The 26,768-nt window shown below is 32.6% G+C and overlaps 1 protein-coding gene across 1 annotated transcript; it reads left to right on the plus strand.

Annotated features, from left to right (window-relative positions):
- On the plus strand, positions 1-26,768 carry LOC107438188 (kelch-like protein 10). The gene is made up of 12 exons (XM_087149907.1): positions 1-139; positions 1,577-1,655; positions 4,231-4,381; positions 6,382-6,521; positions 8,755-8,941; positions 10,372-10,527; positions 12,159-12,257; positions 13,680-13,902; positions 17,243-17,412; positions 21,087-21,195; positions 23,721-24,053; positions 26,435-26,768. Exons 2-12 carry the CDS (start codon positions 1,580-1,582, stop codon positions 26,747-26,749), a joined length of 1,959 nt encoding a protein of 652 aa, XP_087006033.1. The 5' UTR covers positions 1-139; positions 1,577-1,579; the 3' UTR covers positions 26,750-26,768.

The raw sequence follows: 26,768 nt of genomic DNA on the forward strand, positions 1-26,768 counted from the left end.
AAAACAAATACTTAACGTCAAAATGAACTTCCAAAATTGAATTGAATTACTCAGATTTAATAATAATAAAAATTTAAAAACAATAAAAAAAATTTACATACGGAGAAAACTTGAAGATTAGATTTGTTAAAGAATCAAGGTAATGAATAATAATCAATCATTTATATTTTATTTATGAACTTGCTGGTTTCGGTACTGATCTGTTTCAGAGATTCTAAAAAACTAATGCAAAACCGGGTTAGTGGATAAACCGGCACCCAAGAATTTTGACTAAACTACTAATCTAATTCATCAGAAATCACCTGAAACTAGTTACAGTCATTGTATAGGCATGCTTTTTAGAGAGGAATTACAATACTTCGAAGGGTGGTTGAGAGTATTAAACATGTATTTTTTGTATAGGAATGTAGGTTCTAAAGTGACGTGTTAAAGCACGAATTCAATGACAAGGGTGGAATTTTATTTTATAACAATAACTTAATTGCTTCTTTGGATCATTTACAATAAATATTCTAAATTGTGACAATTAAACAGTAATATAAACTACAGCTGAGATTGGCTGGCGATTCAGTGTAACTCAGCACTCACTAAAGGATTCGTTGCACGATTATCCATTGCGGATGCAAGTGTGCGCGAAATTCCTGCCAATTTTCAGTATGTTAGCCAAACCCCTCTACGCCCGTGGTGGCTCAGGGGATGCAACCTTCACCTTCCAATGAGTTGAACACAAGTTCGAATCCAGTGATGGTTGGACGATTCGAATTCGCATCCGGCTTGCACTCTGGCCTTAGTGATGACGTAAAATATCCTCAATAGTAGACGGGTCATGGGTCAGAGTTCCCTTGCCGCCAGACTAACCATAAGAGGTTTTCGTGGTTTTCCTTTTAAATGTAATGTAACGCAATTGCAAGTTAGTTTCATCAAAAAATCTTCAACGAAGACAAATTTCTCCCAATACTTGATCCAGGAATTTCCTAGTCTTCTGGACTGAGTCACAAGACTTCGGAGTTGAACATTGGTAGTCGTAAGCTTAGAATTGGGACGGTTTTTCAACTACGGTTGTGGCGAATTCCCACACTTGCGCATGCGTTAGGATGCGTAGAGACAAGGTGCTCACGCTAATGCGAAAGTATGGGAATCTGCCTCTCGTATTTCTCTTACTTACCGCTTGCCTCCTTAGTGTGATGTCTGTCTTATTTATAGCAATTTTGAGCATTTATTGTGAATACTGTCTTGCTGCAAAGAAGCACTTAGCTTTGATTTTGTGAATAAAGATATTTCCTCTCATGTCATCCTTTGGCCCCCTGTCTTAATACGTCGCGTTAGACACTACAACCCTGTACAAAAATACATGTTCTTGCACTACGAGTTATTCACATTTTCGTAGAATCACCCTGTATAACATTTTAATAAGTGTAATATTTTTGAGATAAATTTAGAAAGTAATAAAGAGAGTTTTTTATGGGTAGATTATTTCTATTCTTGATCAAAATTTCAATTTATTAACTGTTCAATAATCATTGCTATTATTTATCTTAATGATTTTTTATGAATGCTTCTTTTTCTTTTTGGAAAGGGCATGACTGAAATGATGGAGGGAAGTGTTACATCACCGCAAGCCAATTTTGAATCTTTTGCTTTGGATTTGGGTAGTGGTAAGAAATTAAATAGTATATTTATATTGGGTACGGTCCATCTGCCCGACCCTCAGTCTAAGAACTCGACAACTAAAGTGCGTGACTCCCTTTTTTCTGAGAGCACACTTGCCGTCAGGACATGTGAGGAAACTTTTTTTTCTGAAGAAAAAATATTAAGTACAATAGATAGTATATAATTTTTTGTATTTTTAGCCCATCTTTATAAATCTTAAACTGATTAAAAAATAATAAATTATTATTAAAAAAACTATTTTTATCACAGAATTATATGATTCAACGAATTTTATAATTGAATGCACAAAAAAAAATTCAATTCGTTTAGCAAATTTATCATGATATGGTGAAACATGTGAAAAGCAAAATTAACATTAAGAGGTCCAAACTTTCAACTTCTCTGCTGTCCAAACTATTGGCTGTCCAAACTATATTTCCTAGATTGGGACGACTCCTATATTTTAAAGGTCTGTTGAAAAAAATATCTATCTGTCAATATCTGTTGGAAAAAAAATTTTTGTCAGACATTTATATTAGTTTTCATTGTTTATTTAACTTTTTACAGCAGGCTGTAGCCTACCCTTGCAGGAGGTTTGGCACATCCACTCTGTGGGTTCTGTACTCGCAGCTGTGTGTTTCTCAAGGACCCCTTTAAACTTGAACATGATTGTGGTGTTCCTATTCGTGCGTGAGTCGGGGCCTTGTGCTTGGGAGTTCGCAATTGCATGGTTTTCCTGTGCGGGGTGGGGCTGAGCTGCTCCTGTGTTGCTGTCCACGACGAGGGCTTTCATAACATCCTGGCGTATGGGCCCTACGGGACAGGGTCACCGCATATTGATCTCCTTAACGTTTTATAGCCATAGCTAATTTCTAATTTGAATTTTTCTAAATATAAGTTAATTCAAGCAAAAAAAATCAAAAAAGTAGGTTATTAAAGAAATAGGACCTTTCGTTATTGGTTTGAGGTCTTCCGGCCATTGGCTACTAACTGAAAGTTTAAATTTTTAGGTCTACCTTAAGATAATGCTAAGTTGACCTGATTACATTACACTGCAGTTTAATTTGAACGGAAATATTGGTTCAATTCAATACCTTATTAAGAATGCAAAAACTTTGCAGTTTAATAGGGTCCAATATCGATATTAAGGTTCAACGTTGAACCAATTTTCAGCTTCAGCTACTAAATTACTGTCCTACTAATAGAAAGCTGAGTGGATGTTAATCTGCATATATAAGTCCATTTGCATGTTAAACATGTTTGTTGTTGTTTCTTAACCCACTTAATAGACAGAAGCATCTAGATCAATCTGTAAACACGTGAGTTTTTGAGAACTACACCAGGATTTGAGAACCATCTTTGAGAACCACACCAGGATTTGAGTACAGTTAACTTTCCTGGAAGCCAATGCCTATTAAGTTACGAGCAAGAGTGGCTTAAGTAAAATTGAATTTTGGACAAAGGGGATAAACTTTAGGACCCGACACGAAGTCAAAGATATTTAAATAGTTAGTTGTACCCCCTCCTCCCCAGTAGAAACTCTCCTGCAAAGCAGCGGGTGCTGCAGATTATTACAGCTTCTAAAGATTGTTTTTCATTTAAGTATTCTTTTATTTTTAAAAAGCAAACAAACATATGAGAAAGAAATTGCTGAGACTGCTTTTTAAAACATCTGTTAGTTTGTTCTTAGTAGAAATTAAAATTTTAAATTAAAATTTTAAATTAAGATTTTAAATTTAAATTAAAATTTTAAATTAAGATTAGGGTCCAAATAATATAAGCCTCAAACAAACTACAGTAAACTGAATTTCAATGGGAGAAAATTAATCATAATAAATTAATTGAAATTAATAGATTAATTAATTAAGAATTGCATTTGGCGAAGACTTTCAAAAATTGGAGAATACTTTTAATTTTTGGCTAATTTTCAGGCTAATAATTTGAAATTCTTAGCGAGGGCTCTGCATATTATTGTGTAAAATTCAACTTAAACTTAAACAACATAAGATTTGCATGTATAATTTTTATATATAAATTTGTATGAAATATTTATATATAAAATAATATGAAAAGTATATATAAATTCGTATATATAAGTGTATTTATAATTTCCCGTATGAATGTTAGATTAAGTTAAATTTTTAGAATTATAACTTCTATCTAAGTGCTTTGCGGTTACGGAAAAATATGTGCAGTATATTTACTCCGCAGATTCTGCTACCGGGGTGCTAATTTACAATTCAGCGGCTTTTAGCGACTCGCTTTTATTTTTATTTTATTATTATTATTATTATTATTTTGTTGTTGAGATTTTCCTTTTGGCTGTAGTTGTTCCCAATTGTAATACAAGCTTTAATTTCTTTTAAAAATTTTTATTTGAACTAAAAACAAATGTCAAGAATCAAGTTAGTTTTTCCATTAAAAAATATGCTTAACAGGGAAACGGGTCATTTTAGGCAGCTGAATTGAAAAATCGCTATCTTGTGCCTTTTCACGATTTGTATTTTGCATTCAATTATTTTTGAAAACTATTCAATTTTGTTTTTTTTCTTCTAATTTCATCTTTCTTGCATTTAATAGGAGAGGAAAGCAATGTTTTATCTCTGAGCTCTGAAACTATCGCTGATGTTTTAAGAAAAACTCATGAAATATTACCGGAATTGAGAATACACGAAGAAACATGCGATACTGTGTTATTGACGGAAGATGGTGGTCGCTTTTTAGTGCACAGGTACGTTTCTCATTTTATCATCTTCAAAACAAGCTATTTTATAATTTCATTATTTTATTCATTATTTTAACTTTATACGTTGACGGTAAATAGTTAAACAAAATCTTTTATTTCAAAAGTAAAAAAAAAACTTAGGGGAGTGTCGGGTACCCCCGCCCACAGTCAATTTCATATGTAACATGGTAACATGGTAAACAATAGTTTTGAAAATATGTTGAATACAGTAGTCATGAAATTAAGAAAAATTGGTTGAATGTTTCGATTAAACTTCATTTTAATACTAAAAAAATAATTTTTTCTATACATGCACCATTAAAGTATGTAGTCTTAAGTTTAATTTGCACAAAGAAAGAAGTTTATATGTGAAAAATTCTTCGAATAATTACAAATTTGCAAAAAAATTGGATTTCGGGTAGCCCCGCTCACATGAATGTCGGGTATCACCGCCCAATTTTATTTCATCGATAAATGTACGGTTGCAAAGATTATTATTTTATTGCTTCAAATTTGAACGTTATATGCATTCTTAACAACAAATATTGTTGTTATTAAATGATTGTTATTAAATGATTGTTATTAAATGATAGAATTCACTAATAGTATATAAATATGTAATAAATAAAATAATTTTGTGTTAAAAATAATAAACGAGGTTTATCTATTGTCAATACATTGGTCATTTTAATTTACACCTGGAAAAACAGTCAAAAAACATAATTTTTGTAACTGGGCGGGGCTACCCGACACATTTTGAAAAGAGCTGAAAAACATGTTTTTTTAAATTTCTATTTTTTTAAGTTAAACTATTCTTTTTTTGGTTTATTCTTTTTGCATTATTTAATTAGATGACAAAACAATAGAAACATACAAAAATATTGATTATTGCTCAATATTATACAGAAATATAAGCAATACTCCTTAAGTGGGCGGAGCTACCCGACTCTCCCCTACTAAGAATTAAAGCGCAACATTTAATAGTTGTAGGACGGCAACTAAATATTTTAATTATCAATATATCATAAAATGTTGCATAATATGGCAGTATTATTATGCGAGTAGTTTGCTATAATATGAAGGCACTGCAATTTTTGCTTTTAAGACTTTAACTTATAATAATAATAATAATAAAAATAAAGCAAAATTAATTATTAAAAAAGGACGGACGATAAATATTTTTATTTTATGACAGTCGTTGAACAGCCGTCCCAATTTTGAGTTAAAGACTACCGATGCTCACCTGTGTAGCCTTGTAATTTTGAGCCCAATCCATAAGACAAGAGAACTCCTGGATCAAGTATTAGGAGAAATTTGCTTTAATTGAGGATGCTATGAAGTCGTATCGATGGCGCTTTCACAGAGGACTTTTTAATGGAACTAACCCCTGCAATTGCGTTACAAGGAGAGAAAAACCACGAGAACATCCTATGGACCTCCTTACGACAAGGATTCTTCAACCCATGATCCGTCTATGACTGAGGATATTTGAATTATGGAATTCAAAATTTGCCTGAAAGTTAGAGCAAGGTTGTGGCACTTATACAATTTTATACATAGATGATTCTCTCCTTGACAATCAACATCACGAAACGAACATCGTCTTCCTAGCTAGACGAAGTCGACATCATCTTCGTACCTAGACGTCATGCTCGTTAGCGTCAATGTAGGCAAGGATTCTCTCTTGTTAAATCTCTATATCGTTAAATCGAGCTCGTCATTTTATATCGACGACTTAAGTCAGAGTTCCGATGCTAGGCGCTATATCGGCGTGTCCATGTAAGCGCTAAATTTATATTTCGTGATGTATCGATATATTGCCCAGTCCTACTATTGACCATAACTAACTTAGCATATAGCCGTTAGAGTTCTCACTGTATTAGGTTCAACCCTGCCTCCGCAAAATAAAACTAGTCTTCCGATCTTTCTTCATAGTAATTTCCCATGTTATTAGATCGAAAAGATTTTCCTGTTTTTATGCAATGTATTTTTTTCTCGTCTTTAAGGATTTTAATGTCATTGTGCAGTCCGTATTTTCGAGCTCTTTTCACTTCAAGAATCAACGGGCATCAGCCTAGTAGAGAGTACACAATTCCAGGAATCAGCACGGATATGTTATCACTTGTCATCGACTTCGCGTACACAGGTTTGAAATAAATATTTGATTTTGTTAGAATATGAATATATGAAATATAAATGAAATATAAACTTGAGTGATTCCGCGTGGAGGTTAAAAACTTGGATGAAAAGTTGGGCGACCATATGCAGAGTGAAAGCAACCCTTGGTCAGAAATGCCATCTGACGCGGTTAGGGGAGCTCTTCTGTTATGTTTGTGTATTTGAACAGGTGCGTTAATTTATCTAATTTGTCTTACTTATATATTGCTATTGCATTCAAATAGGGCCAGAAACAGCCGTTTCGTTGTTATTTATTGGCAAGTTAGTCACTAAATCAATAAACTACGACAAAAAAGTTGAATCTGGCAATATTCGACCAAAATTATTAGAAAACATAAAACTGAGATAATTTAAATAGATTAAAGTATTATTTTAACTACACTGATTATCATAAATGAAGGAAAAATTACAAGAACTTTCCGAAAAATAAATGTTGTCAAGAGTTTATAAGCAAAACTGCAATATATGAGTAAGTGGAGCTGCAATGGAATGACTCCATCTGCAATGGACATAAAATTGTATGTTTGATTGCAAGCCGTGAGTTTAGCTGTGTTTCTGAAATCATAAATAGCCAATTCGTTACAACAACCGCCAGGCATCATTTGTTCGAAGAATTGCGTTGGAGATCTATTGGAAGACTTAGAGGCAAGAAAAAGTCAGGCAGAATTGGCCCGATGTTTAAATGCAAGTCCTTCTGTGGTTCATGGACTTGGGCAACAATTTTTAACCACAGGTTCGGCATTCAGAATGTGCAGCCAAGCACGGCCTAATGTTAGAACGAGATCCGGTGACCGATATTTATCGTCATGTACACAAAAGAATAGAACAGAAAGTCTAATTCAGTTCAGAAGTTACTTTCCTCAGACCCTTGCTAGGCGTGTTACTGCCTTGCAAGAAGAATGGCTCACACTTCCAACAGAATTGGTCACACATCACTGCATGTGCTGTATTACTGCAAGAGGTAATCATACTTCATATTTTCCGGTATTTTTCTAATTCCAAACTGCCACATCTGATTTATTCATTTCATACGAAGGCTAATTTCTGTAACAGCATAAATTGTATGTCTAAAACATAATACGTTATTTTATACATTATTATGGTCACTGTAGTGTGTGCCGGTATCCTTCAATGCTATACGTAACTGTTTGAGTTGTGGTCATTTTGTGATTTTTTTTCCCTAATTTAAGGTAAATAGTGCATAATTTATGATAAATAGCATATCCCCTGAACCGCGATGGCTCAGGTGATAGAGCGTTCGCCCTCCATTACTACGTGATCACTACTTAATGAGAGAGAGGTTATTGCTGTTACAATAGACTGAAGGCAGCTTGCACAAACCCTTTGAAGTGAATTAATTACATAAAAAAAAAAAATTTGAAAATTCTTTCACCGCATCTCGAGAACTTTTCAAGCGAATTGAGCATTTTTTGCTCACAATTATAAAATTCGTTTATCCAAAGATAATTTCATGCAAAATATAACTTTAAATAAACATTTATAATTTTATTACTTTATCGAATAATAAACAAAAAACTTTTAAATTATGAGGTATACAAATTTTTACATCGTCTTATTTAGTTTTAAAAAATTCAAAGTGTGAGCAAAATCGATCGAATAATTCCTGAGAAATCGAATTTTCAAAACGATATATTTTAAAAATTTGATTTCTCAAAAACTGTTCAACTAATTTTGCTCACATTTTGTATTTTGCCATGTAAAATTACATACTTCAAAACAGAATAAAAAATTATGTACCATACAATTCAAAGATTTTTTTGACTGCTATTAAATAAGATAATAATAAAAAAAGTTTTCAAAAAAGGACTATTAAATGAAAAGGACCAGTCGATATCGTTAAATGACTCATCATGTTTGAGCAAAAAGTGGTTATTACCGTAGTAGACTCTACTAGTGATAAAGTCTAACTGAAACTAGCTACTAGCTGAAAATTTAAATTGTTTGGTCTACTAGAGTATGTGCACAGTAACGATTTTAGTGATTTAGCAGTAGTATATATATATACCACGTCTTCCTATCTTATTATAGAACTTATTATAGAACTTACATATCAGTTTATAAGCACGTGTCACATTTTTCAATCAATTACCGTTTTCCAGTTATATAATTTCAAAGAACTTTTTAATGTAATAATTTTTAAACGTTGCCGCAAGGCAAATTTATGATTTTATTACGTGCAGGCAAAACAGGAGTTACGGAGGAAAACGTCACAAGCTTACTTCCGACAGCGGATCAGTTCTGCGTTGCGAGAATGGTACAAGATTGCGCCAATTTTTTGATCGAGAAAATGAACTCGGAGAATTGCATCGGAATCAGACAACTTGCGAGGAATTATTTTGTGCTTGAGTTGGATAAGGCAGCACATAAGTATGCTTGTTTTAAATATTTTTTATATTTTTTCTTTAATAATTTACAATCGTTTGTCATATTTTTGTCTATTTCTCTATTGAAGAGATTTGAGACTAAATTAGGCATGCTGCATTTTGAAAAGAATATTGTTTAAAATAATTTAGTTATTGTTACTTATAAAGATATGTACTATATATTATCACATTTGTACTATATTGAAGGAATCTTTCATAGTTGTGAAATCGCACCTTTTCATGCCCCTAGTGTACCGTAAAATTAATTTTGGACTTTGTGTATTATGTATATTTTCTGAAGGAAAAAGTGTCTTTAAAATGTCAATTTCTAACTATATGCTCTTTTAAAATGTCTATTTCTAACACTGTCTATACCTTTTGAAGATGGTTTATGTTATGTTTCTATAATATCGTCACTGTAATCACAAAAAATCACCGAATTTACCAAAAAACATTGCAAAATACTTGAACAGATATGGAACCCCATGTGATCCGAGTAAAAAGAATTCCAGTTACGAATCAAAAACAAAATGACATAGATAATGGGCTTTGTAATGTTTTCAAGTAGGAAAAAAACATTTCGACGACTCATTATTGCGGTTAATCAATCATAATGATGGTGGATACATTGAAACTAATTCAGCAATGTAAGTTATAGAAGACCGAAATTCGATTAGTGATAACGCCTCACAGTTAAATATGAACATCAAATTAGTGATGATGTTTTTAAATCTCGCTTTTATATTGCTTGACTTACTGACATCGGAAATAATTCGTCACATTTAAATAAGGTTATTATTTCACATTTTTATTTGTTTTATGTAACTAAAATGTGCCAATATACCCTCACTTGTACCCACTGTTCAAATGTATTTTTCGCCTTGAATAAAATTAAATAGTAGATTCAGAAATTTAATATTTGTAAAAAAAAAAAACGTATTGTCCCATCACTATTTTAAATTTCTTCCCTCGTGAATTTCATCTTTTCCTCACAACAATATATAAAACTGTCTTAATCACCACACAATATTTTTTTTAATTAAAATTTAATTAATTACAACAAAAGCAAAATTACAGTATGTATTTGTCACTATCTTTTTCAATGAAAAAAAAATATCCCAATGAATCATTGTTGCGGTTAATCAACCACAATGATGCTTGGATTTAAAACATTAAAACCAATTTGGCAATGCGATATAACTTAAAGAAGACAGAATTCGATTTGTTATATCGTCTCGTAGTTTTACATGACAATCAAATTGGTGTGGATGTTTTCATATCTGGCCTTTATATTATCTAACTTGCTGAAATCTGAAATATTTCGTCGTATTTAGGTAAGGAATTTTATTATGTTGTCTTGCTAATGTCCTTTTGCATCTACGGAGTTTTGATATAGCAGCTATAAGAATGTTTTTTTTTCTTCAAATTTTAAAGATACCTGATAAGTAATTTTGAAGAAATAGTTGATCAAAGTGAGGAGTTTTTGGAGTTGTCTCTGGAAGATGTTATGGATCTATTGAATTCTGATAGGATCAACGTGCGGAAGGAAGAAAGAGTCTGGGAAGCCGGTATCAAATGGATAGATCACAGGTGAATAATTTGAAGGTTTGTGGTTTAATGATGTTTTAAAAGTATTAAGTCGAGAGTTATGTGTTTTCAAGATTTGGGGAATGCCGTCACTAAGCATCAGTTTCAAAATAGAGACTACTTCTTATTGTACTAATCCCCCCAGATTTATATGTGGGTGGGGTAATAATTGGCAAAAGCAGAAAAAAATTCAAATATCCTGACGCTTAAAATTAAGGAATAATAAATGCGTAAAATTGTAGTTAGATTTCCTTGGTCTCTAGGCCGCGAGAGACTTATGGGAAATCGGTGGTACGCAGCGAGTAGATCGGTCACCCAACCGAACCGTTTTGAGTAAGCCGCGATGGCTCAGTGGTTAAGGTACTGAACCGTCATTGTGAGGAACTGAGGCTCGATCTCCAGTGGTAGCTAAGGGATAACAATAAGATTGTCTGAGAAGTAAAGGCAGCCAGTGTGCAGTCTTGACCACATTGCCACAATCATGCCGTTATCAGGAAATTGTGGAGCCTTATCCTCCATGCCCACAACGGGTTGGAATACTTTGCTTTTTGGTTGAAATACTTTCAATTTCGAATTTCGAAAAAAAATTTTGAATTTTTTTTTCCAATGGAAAAAAAATTCCAATTTTGAGAACAGGAGATATGAGTAGTAACGTTTTTCTTAATTTTTTCTTTCTATTTTAATTCAGTTTTTGGTGATATTGAGTAAGGGAGAAATTCAGTATGAAACATCCATGTCAAGTTTAGGACTGGGTGATGTATCGATATATCGATTTAAGGCATGCATCGTCAAGCCGATATAGCGGCTTCCGTTTCTCGCGAAACAATAAAACGACTTAAAAAGCAAGGATCCTTGCCTGCTGCTTAGTCGTCTTAAAATACCTTTTATTTAATAATTTAAAAATAGTACCAATAATTTTGTTATTATAATTTTCTTGATATCTTTAAGTTATAAGTAATTTGCTAAAAATTCAGTATTATTTTCAAACTAATAAATCTTAAGTCAATTTTATTTATTTTTTTAATGATAAATCAATAAATAAAGCTAAAATTAAATTTATTTGTACGTTTATTACGCTTCGTGCTTGCTCTGGTTTATACTTTCAGAATTATGAAAAAACTAAGTAATGTTATTGACGGTATAAAAGAATTTTCTTGTAATTGACATATTATTTTTAATATATTTATTTATTTTATTGACATTAGATTGGTTTAAGATTTTGGATTATGCAGTTTCGATTTTTAAAAAAAACAGCATTCTGACGTATGTTATATCGTGATACCTCGCTATAACACGTTATCAAACATGCGATATATCACGATATAAAACTTCTTGCATCGCACATTCCTAGTCCAATCGATTGACCACAATTGCGTTTTTTTTTTGGCTTGATGGGGTTTTATTAGAGACTGCTTCTTTTTTCCTAAATCTTCCTGTTGTTAGAATGCACCGGTGTTGTCAGAGGAGTTGGTTCTTTATTTGGGTTTCAATGTGGCTATTATATTCATGTAAACCAAAAAAAAAATGCATTTCATTTAGAATTCAAACTAGTATAATATGTAAATAAGATTATACTCTAATAGTTCAAAATATTTTCATTTTTTTCTTTACTTTGTGCAATATTTTATTTACAGGCCAGATGAGAGGAAACAATACATAGATTCCATTCTGAGATGCATTCGCCTGGGTCTACTTGACAGACAGTATTTCATAGAAAATATTCATGTTCATCCGTAAGATCATTTTGCATAGTAACCAAACTTAAATAGCATAAGCCATTTCGTTTCTTTTGATGGTTTCGACATCAGTAAGCCAGGAATCAGTTTTTACACTTTTTCCCATTTTGAAAAGGGAATTTTTTTTTCTCCAGAATTTCCTTGATTTTTGTTCCATTTCATTGATTTTTATCATTCAATTTCACATTTTTAACGTTTTTGAATGGAGGGAATTTTTTTTTTTGCATTTTTAAATCTTAAATGTTCAAAAAAAATTATAATATTAAAATGACAAGCTATAAAATAACAATGAAAAAAGACTTATATCTTCTACTTTAGCCTCTAATCAACAATTTATTATTTAAAAAAATTGTTTTTTAGCAACAAAGCAAAAACTTTGAATGAAAAATGTAGTTAATAGAAAAGCAATATTGATACGTCAGACCAAAATGAGACTGTAAGAGACTCCAATCAAACTGTATGCCAGATGTGAAAGAGATAAACATTGACCTTTATACGAGTAGTTTAAGTAAGCGAGCAAGTTAAGCAGACGCGAGAAAAAAATGCTGTTCAAAAAGTTAATTTTCTTTACAACATACAACTGATCAAATTTTATTTTGTGACATAACTAAGTTAACTATGATAAAGACAAAGCGTCTTCATAAAGGCATAAGCTTTGAATGTAAACAAAAACCCGCTTCTGAATCATGAGAAGACGTGTTTTTACGTGTTATTTTTATTTATTATGTTCTATTTCATTTGTTGTAATTTTTGTAAGAAAAATTTTTTGAGTGCTCCTCACACTATTGTATTAGTATATTTTGCTTTAGCTACATTGATACAATATCAGTAAGCACTCTTTTTTGGGGATATAATCGTGTGGGCTGATGAAAAGATTATATCTTTTATTTTCTGTTTTTCCTTAAAAAATTTCATCCTTTATTTTTTTAATCAGTTGTTTGTTATTTTTTTCATTATTTCCCCCCCCCTTTTGCATATGTCTATAATTTTCCTTTGTTTTATCTTCATCTTGAACTTATATATATATATATATATATATATATATATATATATATATATATATATATATATATATATATATATATATATATATATATCATTCTCATTCGCGATTCAACTTAAAGATATTCATCGCAAGCAATATCTCCCTTGTCTAGATAGTAATAATCTTTACCCCTTCCACCAGAAGCTAACGTGCAAGTTCGATCAATTTTTCCCAATTACTAAGAGGAGGGTACATAGCTATGAGTCATCAAGTAGTTTTTTTAACTCCACATTAAACCCTGTTTTTGAATAATCCGTGATTTATTTTTAAATCGCAGTAAAAAATATTTTAAAAACTTTTTCGAGCTTTCTAATGCTAATGAAATTCTTCAGTGTCTAAGAGAATTTAGATTTAAGACCATCATTTTATTCCAGATATCTCGAAAACAACGAAGCATGTAAGGACATAGTGAGAGAAACATTGGAATTTTGGTGTGATTTTGATACAATCATCCAAAAGGAGGATGAAGTGCGGATGCCATTTCTTGCAACTCCTAGAATACCGCATTCGATTCTTTTCGCATTTGGGGGATGGAGTGGAGGATCTCCGACTAATTTAATTGAAACATTCGACACGAAAGCGGACAGATGGATAAATGTAAGGATATATTGGATTAAACTATGGGTCTTCTAAGGTGGGTCGCCTTGAAATTTTCTGAAAAGTGCAAATTAAATAATCACTTTTAATTTTTAAAAAAAAACATCTAACATTTTTCTTGATAAACACGTGGTAAATTCGAGACATTTAGATCTAAGCTATCAATCCTACTACTCGAATCCTTTAGTTCATCAACTTATTATTATTCTAGACTAGTTGAATATCCGTTCTCAGTACGGGGAAAAAGAAAATGTAAATAATCAGTAAATAGGTATAAATCAACTCCTAAAATCATGCGCTCAGACAATATTGATATAAATAACTTAAATAATCCAATTATTATTTGTTGCCTTTTCCTGGTGATTCGACGTTATTTGAATAAGCAACAACCCGTTTTCAGAAGTTCAGTTCATTAAAACAAAGGAACTAAAAACTATTCGATTAATCGCGACTAACTGATGGCAGTCAAAATTTACCCCAATCAAATGAACGTGTAGTTTTAGATAACTTTAGGAATAACAATTCGGGGGTGTAGTCCGCCTGTACTATTTATTTAAGTCGAACGTTGAGTGTACCAAACATAACGAATGAATAAAAAAGTATTTATTAAAAAATACGACACAAACTATACCTTGATTAAACAAAACTGTATGCTAGCAAATATTATTTATGTTATCTTTTATACATTGAAAAAAAATTTACATAGAATTGTTTAATTTCCAACAATGTCTAATGCTTAACTTAATGTCCCTCTCGAACTGACTGATTGAAATTTTTGAATAATTTTTAGACGAAAATCGTCTTTTGCATCCGTTATCTGAATTACAAAACCCTAGCCATGCTCAAACTGTTCTTTATCAGGGCTCGAGCAAAGTGCTTTAAATTTTTAGCCAGTAAATTAGCTAAATATCAAAAATATTAACCAAGTTTCAAAAGTATAAGCCAAATTTCAAAATTAGTAGCTAAAATATCAAAAGTATTAGTCAAATATCAAAATTATTAGCAAAATTTCAAAATTATTAGCAAATTTCTAAAGTATTAGCTAAATATCAAAAGTATTAGCCAAATTTCAAAATTATTAGGCAAATTTCAAAATTATTGGACAATTTCAAAATTATTCGCCAAATTTCAAAATTATTAGGCAAATTTCTGAAGTATAATTCAAATTTCAAAAGTGATAGCCAAATATCAAAAGCATTGGCCAAATTTCAAAATTCTGTTTCAAAGGCATATTTTAACAAATTTTCATGATTGATTTTTTTCCCATAGAAAACTATAAATCAAAATACAAATTTACTATAAATTGAGTTTTTTTATAAAGTGCAAATTCAAATCAAGAGTCATTCTGCAGTTGGGGAGGAGTAAATGAGCAGTGAATGGGAGAGAGGATGAAAAATGTAGATGTTGTTTCATTGTCTTCGAGAATCTTTTCGGTAGAAGAAATCATTCACCAATTCTTTCGCCAAAACAAAATCTTTTTCTCTCAATTCACGATTTTATCGCATTTGACGAGATGGCGTATGATTAGCGCAGGCCCTGTTTAGTAATAAGGGAAAGACACACAAAAGCTCTTCATTTAATTGTTATAGAATATATATTTTATTATTCATGTATCTCTTTATTTTACCAATATCATGTTTACTGGTGTTTCTTTTTTTAAAAAAAAACACGATTTCTGACTTTAACGGAATAATGAATGTTGATTTCAAGGCAACTCATTTGATCGTGAACGCAGCTTTTGAAGAATTTAATGATTTGTTTATTTCAATGTTCCAAAACAAATAATTTGAACTCCATGTAGATTTTTGGTAAGAAAAGATTAGGAATTCTTGATGTAGATTATTCTTTATTTGATGAAGTTAAGTATTTACCACAAGTTTCATAACTTAAGAAAACCGTAACACAGTAATTAGTAAGCTATGTACAATGAGTAACTAATAAATAGATACCTTCCTTAATTATTTTAAGTTAATGATCACATTGCACTTGCTAACTTAAAATTATGTTTCGAAAAATAAGCCTTAAAAATGCTAAATTAATAAGTGCTACATATGAGTTGAACTGATCAGACACAATTTTTTTGCCTACAGAGTTGAAAAAATTTTACAGCAACAATTCAGAAACTTTGCAATAATTTTTATGTTAAATAATAGAAGTTATTCAGGCTAATATCGCAATCGATTACACCTGTGATAATTATCGTCATTGATATTATCAAATATTTGATAAAAGCTAGTTCACAGTGAGCGTTAACTTCAATATTTCTATGCAAGTAGGCAAGTTTTGATAGACGTAATGATAGACCGGTCTCCCAAAGCCTGGTGCGGTCCCTGTGTAAAAAGGAAAAAACAACATTTAGGGCACAGCAGGCAGATGTTTTTTTAAATGGATTTTCAACTTGTTTTCTTTCCAGCTACTACAGGGGTTGGGGTGGAGTTTCTGTTTTCATTTATTGCGGGTTTGTTTTCCATTTTTGCACAATTTATAAACAGTGCTGTACTATTAATTAAGATATTTTTTTTGCTAGATAGGTATTTTATTTATGTCACACTAGTCCTGCACAATGGGCTATCGGTGACGGTCTGGGAAACATCCCTGAAGATGATCAGAAGACCTGCCATCGCAATTTTGATCCTCTGCAGAGTGGGTGGCTCCTCAGCTTTGGTAGCCTGACGACCAGCGCGTGAAATCGAGCACTTTACGGTCGAACAGTTTAACGAGGACCAATATCTGTCCCTACGCAGACTGATCAAAGCGGTCAACCACCCGCTTACTGACCACAACCAGTGATGCTTGACTTCTGTGTTCTACTGGGAACCGTGTCTTTACGGTCAGCTCACTATGGGACACGTATCTTCGGGAATAAGTTTATATCATACACGTTGATTTCAACTGATAACATATTTTGAGATAGAAATAAAGAATAAAATGGCAGTTGGCGGGAGACAGCCTATGAACTATATAAGTAGAGTTGTCTAACAACAGGTTCAGATGTGACGTATCTCCTTACTGACATTTTGCTTCTCATGCGCATGCGCTGTATCTTATTACATATGATGCTCTGTTATAATTGAGTACGCTGCTCGACCTGTAAGTTGTTTTCCTGACATAGCATACCGCACAGAGCATTAGCACTGAGTATTCGAAGCGCTGAACTTTTCCTTTTCTAAATTCTTCAGTTATGTTTAGCGCTTGCACAGAGAAACTTCGCTTAAGACATGGCGTTGACCATATATATTACGAGAATACACTTTAAATTATCGTTATCTAGTCGTTTAAAAAAGATATCGATATTTCACGATATATCGATACACAGCTAGTACGTATTGCTCTGTTTCAGATAGAAGAGGTCGATCCGGTTGGTCCCCGGGCTTACCACAAGCTGGCTGTGATAGGAACTGACATCTATATAATTGGTGGCTTCAATGGGAACCAATATTTTAACAGCTGCCGTCGATTTAATGCTGTAACGAGAGAGTGGAAAGAAGTAGCACCAATGCATACAAAAAGGTAATATCAAGTCACAGTAGTTAGGATTAGTGTTTCTCAACCTCTGGTACGCGCACGGTCTATAACGTAGTCAAAAAGGAGTATAGACGTCAAAAGGATTATGCAGTTGTTAAACAGAACATTTTAGCGGATGACTTTTTACTGAGTAAAAATCGTGCATGCGTTTAATTTCATGTATATTATTGATTGCTTGCAACATGCCAGATAAGAAAAGTATCATTGCATTCTGTTACTTGCTGCCTCTGGCAATCATCTGGTTTGCCTTTCTAAATCATGGTTAACTTCAAATACATGGAAGATTAAAAGGAAAAGCCTTGAAATGTTTATAGGAAACATTTCGTATCAAATCTGCAATAGTGGTTCTTGATTCAGTTCTCTTGCAAGTTGCCGTATATTTTTCAAGTATACATGGACGGAAGTGGGTATCGTGAAAAATATTAGACCACTGTTGTTACTTAGACTACTTTTTCTATCATTTTAAGCAAAAACAAATGTTAAATAATGTTAATTTAAATAATACATGTTAGTTTAATATATGTTAATGTAAAGAATACAGTGAAATTAACTAAGAAAAAAGCAAATGAGAATGTCTATTAAAATCTGGTTAAGTTCTCTATTACGATTAACTACAAATAACACCTTACTGTTTCTGGTGATCAGATTGTCTGTGTTTTAAGCCTTGATGCTTGTAGATTTCAAACGTCCCGAGATTTTAAATCGTATAGCCAAATTATAATAATCTATTCATATTGCATGAGTGACAATGGTTCAATAATTGCCAGTTTTAAACTGACTTCTTGTATGTTGGTGATTTAAGCACTTAAATGTTAGGGGGCTTTTTTTAAAAGTAAAATCGAGCACAGTTACGCGCACCTTGGTTTGTAAAAAAAGCATAATGAAACCAAACTCGATACAGCTAAGAAAATAATTTTGACGACACGTAAAAACGTGAGTTTAGTGGATAGCTTTGCCAAGTGTGGTAATTAATTTCTCTATTTCGTTTGTTTTTTACTGTAAATTTTGTTACAGAAATACTAACTTCTATTGAATCAATCATTTCAAAAAGTATATTCTTAAAAAAATGTGACGTTTAATCTGAGTAAATCTAAATCTAACAACCATTTAGTTATTAAAATGGCATAAAATTAGTTTAATTTCTAACCAAAGAATGTGATTCAGAAATCAATTCTATCATCTTCTCGAAATTTTACCTGGAGTGACAAAACTATCTTATCCAGGCGTTGGTTAACAGAGAGATTTTGCATCTCTCTTCCTTCCGCTTAACTAGATCCAACTAACTAATTTGCGTGAGTGTGAAAAATTATTGACAGATTGAAGATTGCTTACTGATGACAATCTAATCAAGCCTATAAAAAAGACTAACAGGCGAAAAGGATGGATAAGGAGAGGTGTAAATCTCTCTAATAGAGAGTTTTTGCACATCTCTCCGTCAGATTAATTTATTTTTTCCTCTTAACTAAATCTACACTGTGCAAGTGTGAAGTAAATATTAGCTATCCTTCATTTGACAAATTGGAAATGGTGATCTATTAAAATGGAATAAAGCAGTTATATGGACGGGAAGAAGTGCAAAATCTCTTTAGTATAAGGATTTTAAATTTTCTTTTTTATCCTAGTTAGGTCCAAACTACAGAGGTTCGACTCAACAAGTAAAGCTTTTAAGTTTGAGCAATATTAATCTAGTTAAGCGGAAAAAAAGAAGCTAACCAGACTTTGGTAGGAATTGCTTTAGCAAAGTTAAGGAAATATACTGCAATACAAAACACGAAAAATTACTTATGGCATAACTGCCAACATTACGATTTTTGCTAAAGATTTTTCACAATGGTAGTAAAATTGCGAAGGAGAAGTATTAAAGTAGTTGAGAAAATATTAAATTTCTACATTGTTTGACACATGCAAGATATCATTTTCAGGGTCAAGCTCTCACACTACATTAGATACAACACTAATCTCAACATACATTCACTCAACAGTTATTCTTCCCCTTAAGTTAGAAAGCTAAATTTTGGACCATACGTTCTTTATGAAATAAATACTTAACTCAAGTCAGTAACGCGACAACCCATTGAAGGTCAAAGTTTACTGTGTCCATCCCAGATTCCTTGGGCTGTGGGGTGCAGGAGCAGTTGTTCCATTTGGGTGGTCAGGCAAACGCTGTTCCCATAGTCCCAAGCATGTTCAATACTTACTTGTCCCAAGCCTGCCTCTGATATGGACCATGTGTTACTTGACAAATATAAATAAAAACTAAAAAAGTAACATTTTGATATTTTGTAATTATCATAGTCTTGAAATTGACAGTAATGCTAAATAACACGGTTTTACATAACCGTAAGTCTGAAATTTGGGCTAAGTTTTCTTTATGAGATACATAAAAAAAACTAAATAAGTTTCATTTCTATATTTGTTATTATCAGGGTTTATAGCTCCAATTGGTGCGTAATTAACCTAATTTGCAGTAATGCTAAATAACGTTATTACCAAGAAAAAGGTCTTAAATATTAACCGTGGTTTCTTTATCAGATTTAAAGAAAAATTAAGAAGTTTACATTTTTATTTTTCTCATTCATTATCGGGGAAAATAGGAGTAATCAGTCCGAAATAGATGCCAATGCTAAATAACGCGTTTTTACCAAGAAAGAAGTCCTAAATTTAGACATGAGATTATAATATATAATTTATACATAAATTTTAATACATAAATTTTTCATGAGACAAACAGAAAAACTAAAAAAGCATTATTTCGATATTATGTAATTACCGGGGTAATAGGGGGATAATTATAATTGAGTGAGTGGGAGATAAATTATAATTGAGTGAGTTATAATTAGTGAATGGGTGAAAGCACTGCCCTTATATACATATGTATGATTTGGGGTTTAAAAAAAGTTTTGATTTAAAATGATTATAACCACCACGAAATAAAGAACCATAATATACATATAAGACCCCTGAAAATGATGTCTTGAATGTGGGAAATGTGTAGAAATTTAAAAGTTTTCTAAACTGCTTTAATACTTTTAATATAATTTATTGGAGATAAATTGAGGGTATAATTAAATTTGGGTAATTGGGGGTAGTTGTGCGAAAGAAAATGTTTCTATTAATTGTCACCACATGTTTGGTAAGACATATTAGATTTCGGCTTATTTTGTCATTGACGCGAAGAGGTGAATTCCTGTAAATGGGCGACTATGTAAAGCCACGAAGCAGTGAGTTTGTTTGGGCGGAACAGTTTGCCACCGCAGGCGAATTTGAAAAAACTTTCTAGCCCTCCTATTAGCATTTTTAAAATGCTACTTCCGAGAATTTCGAGCAATGCTGTCCAGGGCAGCAGAAACAATCGTGAATACGCGGTGAGGTTTGTTTCGAGCAGAAGTGAAAGACAATCTGAAACTGCGAAGCAGTGAGTTCATTAGGCGGATCAGATGGTCACCGCTGGCGGCTAGTAAAAATATAATCTTGTTACTAATAGGAAAAATCTTTCGTAAAAATCATAAAAGTAGGCAGGTGTGACTTAGAGTTATTTTCCAGATGCTTTAATATGGCTTCTTTAAACTAAATTAAACGATTTTTATTAATGAACGACTCTGGATTCTTTAATAAGTTATTGAAAACAATGCGTGTAATTCCATAAAATATTTGTCTAGGTGTTACGTGAGCGTTGCTTGTTTGAATAACATAATATATGCACTAGGAGGCTATGATGGTTATTATCGACAAAATAGTGCGGAGCGATATAGTTCTGAAACAAATCAAGTAAGATTCCAAACACGTTTTACACCCTCAATTTGTAATTTTAAAAAAATAGTTTGAGTTAAATGATTATTTGTAGCAATTTAAATAAAAGACAAGTCGTATTTTATGCAAAGTTTGCATAATGTTATTGTTTGAAAAGAATTGTACTAAATGCTTGGTTTCAAATCTAGTCGAGTCTCTTTTTTTCGAAAGGGTCGTAACATTCTGATTCTGTAACATTCTGATTTTTGGTTAAGTATCCCTTCGTTGGCGAAAATAAGTAAGTCGCAAATTCTATATGATGGCAGTTTTTTAAATTAATTTAATTCATTTAATCGTGGTGACTTAGGGGATAGAACGCTCTCCTCTCTATGAGGGGACCCGGATTCGAACGAAAGCGATGGCTGGTCAATACGAATTCTGCGCTCAGCTCGCACCGACTACACTACTGATTTAAAATATCCCCAGTGATAGACGGTTTATGTGTGAGGCCTAGACGTGGGACGTTTTCGCGATTTTCCTGCCCATGTAACGCAAACGCGAGTTAGTTCCATCAAAAAAGTCATCCACGAAGGCAACTTTTTTTTCTGTACTTGATTTAGGAGTTCCCTTGTCTTATGGATTGGGTTTGAAATTACAAGGCTACGGAATCATTGATAGTCATAAGCTTAAAATAGGGGCGGTTGTTCACCGACGGTTATAAAATAAAATAAAAATAGTTTGTTTTTATAAGCTTTGCTTACACTCTTCCCACTGTTATCAAATGAGTAGACCTCAAGAAATGGCTTTTCCCCTTTAATTGCTCGTAATATTTTAAAGACATTAAAAAAATAACTAGGAATTAATTAGAGAATCTTACAATCATTATTGCTGCAATTTCTGACCATCCTTCATGACCAAATGAGATTTAAAAACAATCGCACGCTAGCCAATTTCAAATTGGTATTATCCGCAATAACCTGGAAGGCAATTTTGCGAATTGCTAATGGCCGGGTATATCGAGATTCCCCGATAGCCAGTAAATCAAGTATTAATTCGGAACAAATTATTGCAGTGATTTTAATTGACTTAATTGAGTTGCTCCTTTGCTCAACTATCCACCGCATGCGGATATGTACGGCAACAATAGAATTCGTTCAATAATTCCTTCGAATGCTACTTAGGCTATGCATTGCAACTGTTAATCATTGCAGTTTTGAAGATTTATTGTCAAACAATTCAAAAACTTTTGTCAAATACAGAAAAGCACTTGGGAACAATTTGGTAAGGAAGCAAATGCTTTCCTTTTTACGCCTGACTTTCCCTGTTCGTCACTCAATGTGTCTTTTTCGACCATATATTTCCATAAATTATAATACAAATGTTAAGAAAGCTGTGTTACTGCTAAAAGTTGTCCATGGTTGTAGAATCACCCTGGCAGTCAAAATACCACCATATATAAAATACGAAGATACAATACTAAGAATGCCTGTCGTTTTTAAACAACCATTTAATTTGTGACATACTTTCTATAGGCATTTTATACAATCGAATGATGTAGGTTTTATAAAATAATATTTATTTAGTCATTTAATCCTAAGTTAACTTTAATTATTGCATGATAATTGTTGTACTAACCCCATTCTCTCTCAACAAGTCTAGACCAGTGGGTCAGTAAGATTGGGCATTAGTCTCAGGTGACCGACACGCATTGCTTCTAGGTGACGGCAGGTGTTTTCCCTGCCCGATAAGCCTGGGTCTGCGAACTCTCTGGAGTGCTGGGTGTGTTACCTTTCACAGGGGTCGCGAAAAGCAGTGAGCCCGCTTCGATGGTCATCTGGCTATCTGCGGTGACCAAACCACGTGCCTACTATAGTGCGATCATTCTGTCTAGACAAAGTAATAAAAGAGTAAAATAAAACCTATACTTGCAAAACGGATATAATGGGCCATTTTTATTGAGTAAAATCAAAAGTAATTGCTCTATGTTCTAAAACCGCATTAATGATATACTGGTATTAATATTTTTTTTAATTAAATTTGTTGCAAATTCAGGAAGTTATCTCAGCTGCGAGAGCGAAATAAATTTTGAGACTGTGCTATCAAATGGGTACAATGTTGAATTACATAAGGCCGAGATAGCCTGGTTGGTTTGACATCGTTCGTGAGAACGTGAGTTCAAATCCCACCGGCAGCAGAAAATCCCCGTAATTAATGGTGACTGGAGCACGCTAAATTTGTCGGGATCACCAAGTTCTCCTAACAAATCAATACTACTTTGGGTACTGAATTGGAGGTTGATCGTTCTCTGGTGCTGGACAAAATTACGATCTGCAGATGAATGAATGAAGTATTCGGCCAAAGATGGCGCCACTGAGAAGAACAAGAAATGCACCCTCGACCTTTGAAATTCGCTTGATTTCAAGTAGGATATTGGCAATTGGCATAAGTAGCAACAAGTATAGCAACAACTACATAAGAATATAGGTACTTATTAAAACTGTTTTTGCAGTTAGGTAAATAAAGCTAGTTTTTGCTTTTCTGATATTTCCAATTTTTTACCATAGTGGACGTTTATCGCACCCATGAATCTTCAGCGAAGTGATGCCAGTGCTACAACATTAAACGGCCTTATTTACATCGTTGGAGGCTTCAATGGCATCGAGTGCTTGTCGACGGCCGAGTATTATTGTCCGATGTTTAATCAATGGACACTGGTAACAGGGATGAATCAGAGAAGGTCAGGAGTGTCAATAATAGCTCACCATGGACATATATATGTATTAGGTGGATTCAACGGTGAATCACGACATCTAAATGGAGAAAAGTATAATCCCACAACGAACGAGTGGAGCCCAATTCCTGATATGTTAAAAGCAAGGAGCAATTTTGCCATAGAAGTGAGTACTTTCTAATTTAATTGGTTCAACTTTGAATTATAATATCGGTACCTTGATTAATAATAAAATGCAAATTTGTTGTAAAATATTTCCTGATGAGTAAAAAGCAAGGAGAAATTTTGTCGTCGAAGTGAGTAATTGGTTCAACTGTGAACCATAGTAATGGTATTTTGAGTCATTACAACGTGCAAATTCGTTGTAAAATGCTACGCTGAATCACGGTTTTATTCAAAGTGAACCATAGTATTGTTCAAGAAGGAGAACTTACATGCTTATATGATTAGCAACTTAATTGAACGATAAGATTTTTCATAGTGTTAAAAATGATGAAAAGTGTAGTAAAACCCGTAATCGAACCTGAATGTTCGTGATCGGAATTCAGTTAATAGGTTTTTATGCTTATTGTCTGAACTATAAGGTGACCAGACGTTATCAAATCTGGCGGACAATTCTCAAATTTCAATATTTGTTCTCAAAGAAATCCAAACTCTTTGAAGACAACAAATGTCCTCAAGTCTTAATATAAACTAATAATCCAGAATTTCTTCATTAAACGAGTGTTAAACAAATGCAAAATATCACATGATATATAAAAACTGCTCAGTAATGATATCAATATTGATGAAGTTGGTCTTAAAAAAAGAAAGCTTTGTTGCACTTTTCCCATAAATATATGGGTGTCTTCGAATCGTAAATTGTTAATCTTCGACAGTAAATTGCGGTTCCCAGCCGATCACCGAAGTCAAGCATCACTGGCTGCGGTCAGTGTGCGAGTAGGTGACCACTTGCATCAGTCTGCGAAGGGTCCGAGGGTGTGCGGTATCGGTCTTCGTTAAATTGTTCTACCAAGTGCTCGACTTCGCGTGCAGGTATTTGGGCTACTATAGCAAAGAAGCCATCCCCACTGTAGAGGATCAAAATTGTGATGGCATGTCTGCGGATCATCCTCAGGGATGTTTCCCAGACAGTCGCCAATAGCCCATTGTGCAGCTCTAGTGCGACGTAAATAAAGTACCTCGAATCGTAAATTTTTTTAATTCCGTACCGCTGATTTGTTCTCAAATCATGGTTTAGAATTCTGGTCACCTTATTGAACTAGTATTTAAGATTTTTAAACAATTCTGAGTTCAAACAGTAGTAAAAAAAGTATTTTACAAAAAAAGAACTTGAAAGTACTTTGATCAAATCTATTTATTTAATATTATTCGTTGAAACAGACATTATTTTTTTTAATTCATAATTCTTTGTAAAACAAAATATTCGATTTCATATAACAAATTTGCGATTTTTTTTTTTTTTGCTTTCTAAAAATACACTACGGATATGAATGGGGGGTAACTTAGTCAAAGTAAGAGATCGCAAAATACAGGCATCTTTATCATAGTAATAAAAAGGTTTCGAGCAAATAATCATGTGATTTGCTATTTTATTTTTTTTGCTAATAGGTTGTAAGAAACTAAAAGTAATAAAAAAATATTTTCGACGATGCACATATTTCTAACAATCTACTCTTAAGGAGTGGCGTAGGAAGGTAATAGACATGAATCGATTGAGAAAAAAGAGGGGATAAAAATGTTTAATATGAAAATTCCAGAAATAGAATCGGAATATTCATTTTCTATGTTCAATCGAAACACATTCACTTTCTCTACAATGTATATAATTTCATATTTTAGATGCGACTTAAGAGTGCTAGAGAAAAAAGATGTTGAAGAAGGCATCCAGGACTAAACGAATATATATATATATATATATATATATATATATATATATATATATATATATATATATATATATATATATATATATATATATATATATATATATATATATATATATATATATATATATATATATATATATATATATATATATATATATATATATATATATATATATATATATATATATATACGGAAAATTAAGAAATATCAATTAGCAATAACCATTATGCCACAAACTGATATTGAATCATAAGATTTTTTTATTTTGAACAATAAAGAATCAATAATCTGAAATAAAAATTTAAGTATTTGAAAACTGATTTCAATATCTTAATCTTAAAAATGGCAACATTTGTCATAACCTTATGAATTATTCTTTATGAATTAAAATTCAGAATAAAGTTTTCGATTTCTTCCATCAAAATAATCATAATCTTGCTCTCAGGATTTCCCTTTTATCTTTAATAATGATTTGCGTTGAATTTTTATTCATGGGTGCGAACAGATTTCATTTCTTGACTTAAATAATGATAGCAATAGTTTTAAAGATTTAATTTTGACGAGAATTAACAAATGCATGTTTTTAACAGTAACGGTAGTTGCAGAACACCTTGCGTAAGATATTTAGAGAGAATATAAATTGCAATTCTTTGATAGGTAACTGATGATAAAATCTTCGTAATTGGTGGATTTAATGGCCTGTCCACCATAGGCAATGTCGAATGCTACGATGATCGCGAAGAACTGTGGTGTCCAGCTACAACAATGTGTGCTTTCCGATCAGCCTTGGCCGCCTGTGTTATATCCGGTCTACCAAATGTCGACGATTACATATACAAACAAAGATGGAATTTGTTGGAAGAGAGGCGCCAAAAGCTGTTACAACAGCAAGCCATCAACACAGCCATGGCACGCCAACTTGCATTTCTTAGCGATGAAGAATCTGCGGAGGATGAAGAAAACATGGAATAGACTACTGTAAATAGGCAAG

Source organism: Parasteatoda tepidariorum, chromosome 8 (genome assembly GCF_982258835.1).
Source record: "Parasteatoda tepidariorum strain Cologne lab strain chromosome 8, Ptep-v5.0, whole genome shotgun sequence".
NCBI lineage: Eukaryota > Metazoa > Arthropoda > Arachnida > Araneae > Theridiidae > Parasteatoda > Parasteatoda tepidariorum.